At 32.1% G+C, this 5,393-nt stretch overlaps 1 protein-coding gene and 1 pseudogene across 1 annotated transcript; one reads left to right on the top strand and one right to left on the bottom strand.

Moving 5' to 3' along the window:
• The first annotated feature begins 276 nt into the window (after positions 1 to 276).
• LOC139816581 (uncharacterized) lies at positions 277 to 1,250 on the top strand. The gene is made up of 3 exons (XM_071784183.1): positions 277 to 568; positions 674 to 730; positions 923 to 1,250. Exons 1-3 carry the CDS (start codon positions 554 to 556, stop codon positions 1,229 to 1,231), a joined length of 381 nt encoding a protein of 126 aa, XP_071640284.1. The 5' UTR covers positions 277 to 553; the 3' UTR covers positions 1,232 to 1,250.
• Positions 1,251 to 1,988: 738 nt separating this feature from the next.
• Positions 1,989 to 5,393, bottom strand: LOC139816582 (uncharacterized; annotated as a pseudogene).

Below are 5,393 nucleotides of genomic sequence, written 5' to 3' on the forward strand. Positions count from 1 at the left end.
ATTTTTGTTTTAAGCAAATATTGTCGTCAGGTGACAGCTATGTATGTGCCCCAATAAGTAATATTTTTAATTTTTTGGTGCTTTTGATATAAAATCGCGTTTTGCACCCTAGATTTTTGTGCGGACTTTAATTCTGTAAAAGATTTTTGCAATTCTATAAAGCCAATTAAAAGATCCATCTAATAACGATAATGTCGGTAAATCATACGGCTGCAGAATCCCCTTAACCCTTTTAGGTCACACTTCCCGAGAATCCCGTACCGGTCACACTGGGTGAAATACACCCCCAGCTAGAGTCCTATATAAAGAGAGAAGCGACATCGAACCCCCACTACAGACTTCGCATCCCCACCATCACCTCCAGCACCGCCATATTGGGACCGCTCCATGTCATCAAACATCAAACTCCATTTAATATATATAAACATACTCCGTCAGCGTGAGGTTAAAATGTTCGATACACATGTTTAATACATGTTGCAGTTTTATTCTCTTCATGTTTTTTATTGAATAAATGTGGTGATTGAGTGATAATTGATGGTGAAAATTGAAAATGTCATGCAAAGAGGTAAATGACGTATTGTATATATACAATCGATTCTAATTTTATTGAATGCATTATTCCAATAAGATCATAATGTATTTGAACATTAATATTTTTCTATTTTGTTAGGAAGTGAGCGCTTCCCAAATATACAATGATGACGAATGGAAGCATTACATTGATCAGGTTAGTTTAGTTGTCCTTTTAACCTTCCACAGACTAACCTGCGGAAAGTTAGTCATATTGACTAAGTAGTGAAAAAATAGGTTAGTCTGCAGAGGATTAATTATTTTATATTTCATTTGTGTACGTATATGTGTGTATTAAATAGTGCCTTCTACTGCATGGTTTTTTAAATATAGCAATTTTTTCTTACAGTACACAATTGATGAGACTTCAGAAATTTCTATAAATCAATCTAATTCCGAAACTCCTTGTGATACTGCAAGTAATAAATTGCTCATCGATCAACTAAAAGCTCAAAATGATGAAGCCTCACAAAAAATCATCCATCTGGAACGTGAGCATGATGCAAACCTAAATAAACTGATGGTGATGCTTTCTGCTATTGAACAAATGGAGAGTAAGATGTATTGTACGAAGCGACTATTCATGAAAGTTACAAGTTCAAGCGGACGACGATGGAAAAAGTATTATGCCAGAGTACAAAAGAAGAAAAATTTGTGATTTTAAATGAAAATCGAGATTTTTATTGCTAGTATTGCATCATATACAAGAAGTTTTATACAGTATTTTTAACATTCTTAAGTTTTATATCAAGTAGAATCACAATTGAGAATCACAATTATGAATTTGTAAAAAATATGTATATCGCATATACGATATTTATCGCGATATCTATCAATATCTATCTATTAATCGCGTACATTTTTATTTTATACCTCTTTCTTAAAAAAAATCTTTATTAATATTTTACTTTAACATGACAGAAGTTTTAAATGTAAATACTCCTCGCAAGAAATAAAAACTTAAATTTTCACAACTGCAGAAATGCCTCGATTATTATAACTATTTAAGAATAAATACATATTGACCATGTTGCAGTTGACCATAGCCACATCTGATTTGTCAATTACATGTAGATCGTATGTTGATTCTCAATAAATCTAATAAAACATACAATAAAATCATTTTTTAAATGAAAAGGTCTTTATATATGATATAACTAATTAAGCAATGTAATTAAACAATAATCTAATTAAGTAATTGAGATTGGCTATGTTTAATTGCAACGTAGTCAAACGGGACGATAATATATACTATATGTAACATCAGATAAACAAAACATTTTTAACATTCTTAGTTTCATAATATCACAATATGTAGAATCACAATTAAGAGTTAAAATTTGTACTTCTGATATAAATCTACACACTACTTTTGATATGAATTAAGGCACATTAAGAAGAAATGACTTTACCTTTTAAAGACGGTCAACAACCATATGCATATCTATTGTTTTACTACTATGTGTGCGGCTTTTATTTTCCTTCTCTAGATATTCTTTACGTTGAATATTAAACATTCTAAATCGCATACGGAAAAACCTGGTCAAAATCTTTGCTGTAATATTGTGGCATTGTGGAATATTGGTACCTTCCCAAACATATAATAGCTTCTCAACAATAAAATCAATAATTTTAATATTTTCTACTTTTTCAAACGCGTCTCTCAGTTCCTGAAATGTAATTTCAGCTTTCATAATGGCTTTAAAACAGGAATCTGATACCCTGCACAAGCTGCTGTCTCCATAGCTTCGAAAATCCACAACAATTGAAAATGGATGAGAATCTGTACCATGCCACAGAACGGATTTGTAACATGTGTCACATACTTTCATTGTTTTTTTGACAGACTTTACAACTGCTCCAGCGATGTCATATATAATAGGCCATTCCCAAATATCAATAAGATTCATGTAATTATCTTGTAATTCTGGAACATAAATGGCAGCACCTTCCATAAAAGCATCCACTTCTCCTGCTTTTTCTCTAGCTGCTGCTATTTCCTTTGATGATTTTAAAAAATCCAACTTGACTTGCTCAAAATTATCTTCCTTCACATCATTATTATAACTTGTAATTTTCGAGTATGAGCAAACTTGAGTGATTGTAATAACTTTCAAGTTTTGTTTAACATTAAGAGGATTTGGAATAGGTTGCCTAAATCGTATGAGAGAAAATAAATTTTCGAGGCAATCTTGTGTGAATCGACCTGTTAGTAAAAATTTGTATCCCTTTTCATTTAAAAAATATTCCTGCAACTCAAGAATGCTTTCTGTTGCCATTATTACTCCGGATTGTATTGGCTTCCAGTGTCCCTTTTTTCCTATTAACATGGAACGAAACACTTGCTGAGTCTTCTTTAGATGAGCAATGGCTTCATTATATGCCTCAATATTAGATTTACTAAGAGCCATGATACGAGATCTATTTGTCATTATGTTAAACCAACGATCCACAAGATTGATAAAAAAAGCTGTAGTTTTAAATGAATTATCATTTGTATAATCAGCATAAACTTTTAATGCTGTTTCTGTTCTTCTATTTAAAACTGAACTAGCGGTAGACACTTTCATTTTGTTATAGTGATTTTTGCAGTATAAATTAGTATCTTTAAGTCTGTAAGCTATTTTCATTTCATGCTTGCTCTCATGATGAAGTAATATTTCAATATGTTGAATATCTACTAAAGAATTAGATAAATTTTCAGTGGCACAGATATCTGCAGATAAACGAATAGTTTTATTACTTTCTAACATATTTTTAATATTCTTAAACAGATGTACTGGATCGGGAATGAAATATAATTTGTTCGTTGGTCTAACAGGATGCATAATGTTTGCTTTTACATTTTCTCTGGTACATCCAACTCCGAATGCATTCCACATGGCTTTGTTGTCACTGCCCATATCGCTGATCACTGCGTTGACACGCAGACCAATATTTTTCTGCCTTTTCAATTAAATTGAGGATGATTTTCTTCAGTGCATTTCCCGTAGCATTTACATCTTGTGCTTTGCATTCGGAATCTGTCGTACCGGTAAAATAATAAGCAACAGTGATCTTCCATCGACGAGTAATTCCTGCCAGTAAAATGACTAAAACTTTTGTTGCAATTCCTGAGTGTGTAGGAAAAGTGCAGAATCCAATCATTCTTTGTATTGATGGATCAAATACTTCACCAGGTTTTATTGCCATTTCATCAAGAACCATCACACATTCTCTCTTTCTTCTGTGACCATGCCAGGTACTTCAGATTTTAGCATGTCGAACACTTCAAGTAGAATACCACTGTTAAATTTTAAATGATATAACTGTCTCTGCAGTGTTCGAATGCTAGGATAATAGGAAGGTGCTTAACAAATCGGTATAACCCTGTGTTCCCCATTTCATTTTAAAGACAAGAGCATCTTTTATAGTAGCTGAGCTCCACTTCAATCCATTATTTGATTTTCTTCTTAAAGCTTCTATTTGATCTGGATACAGCTTCTTGCGAAGAATAGTATAAATCTTGTTTTTATTTTCTTTCAAGCGTTTTACTTGTTTGTAATGAGCTGCATACTTGCGTTTAGTGTCAAAATACATTTTATAAACTTTCTCGGTACTTTTTTTGATAATATCAAGCTGCTTTTCAAAGGTTTCAATTCTCTTATGTTTCTCAACTATCTCTTTCTTCAATGCTTCAATGATTGTTACAGAATTATCAGTAGAAACAGAAACATTATCACATTGAAATGTATTTGTTTGAGTACTGACATTATCACATTCAAATGTATTTGTTTGAGTGCTGACATTATCACATTCAAATATATTTGTTTGAGTACTGACATTTTCTGTTAGGCTAGACTGTATCATACTTTTGTCATTTTCTACAGCTGTACCAGAAGAATTGTTAACTGGACAGAATAAGAGCGACTGTGTAACTTCTATTGGCATAGACTCATTTAAAAAGGAATTAGAATGACTTGAAGAAACATTATTAATTGATCCGAACTGACCACAAATGTGCAAACCACATAAGTAAATTTTCAGTATTTTCTTTATCTGGTATATTATCATCTGTAATAGAAGACACTTGAGATGGCAATATCTTTAATGAAGCAGATGTTAAACAATTTAAATAATCTGAATCATGTAAAACAGCTGATTTCTTCGCTTCTAAAAAGTTGGTTACATCTGATAACAAACTCTAGTTTCAGAAGTTTGAAATCTTTCCGGTAATGACTTTAAATGCTCTGCATTTTCAATGTTTTCTAATGACTCTTCTTGCAAACTGGGTATAGCTGTATTTTTCAATATTTTCTTCCCATCCTGTCGCTTTTCGTAACAATTTGGAGCAAAGTGCAACTGAAAATAAATATACAAAATAATAGAAATGTTACATTATTCAAAACGTAAAATCATATCACAGCAGAATGTCATATGGTGACATAAAGATAATTAGGTAATTACCTCACATATGCGGCTATTCGTTTTAGGGCTCCATCCAGGTCGGTTGACTCTTATCCAAGATTGCCAAAGTAAACGTCGCTTTTCACATTTTGGAAAATAAAATAATCGTAATCCTTTACCTTGCCTAACAGGGCAGCCAGAAACTTCGCACCTTTTTACCATATTTATTTATCATTGATTAATATTTAAAACTGTAAGAAAGATAAGAACCGATATAAATCAAATGGGTTATATATATGACCGTCTATTTACAACAATAATTATTTTAATATTATAATCTAACCAGTCCTTTTTCTCTTTCGGCCTCTTGGATTTCACCTAACCTAACTATGTCAGTTGTACATACATACGTATGTAAGATCGTGGTCAGCTCC

The sequence above is a fragment of the Temnothorax longispinosus genome, chromosome 7, assembly GCF_030848805.1.
Source record: "Temnothorax longispinosus isolate EJ_2023e chromosome 7, Tlon_JGU_v1, whole genome shotgun sequence".
NCBI lineage: Eukaryota > Metazoa > Arthropoda > Insecta > Hymenoptera > Formicidae > Temnothorax > Temnothorax longispinosus.

What these genes read in the sequence shown, in the direction of transcription:
- LOC139816581 (XM_071784183.1), top strand. An exon ending in GGAAGCATTACATTGATCAG is followed by an intron (nt 731 to 922) that starts GTTAGTTTAGTT and finishes TTTTTCTTACAG; the next exon opens with TACACAATTGATGAGACTTC.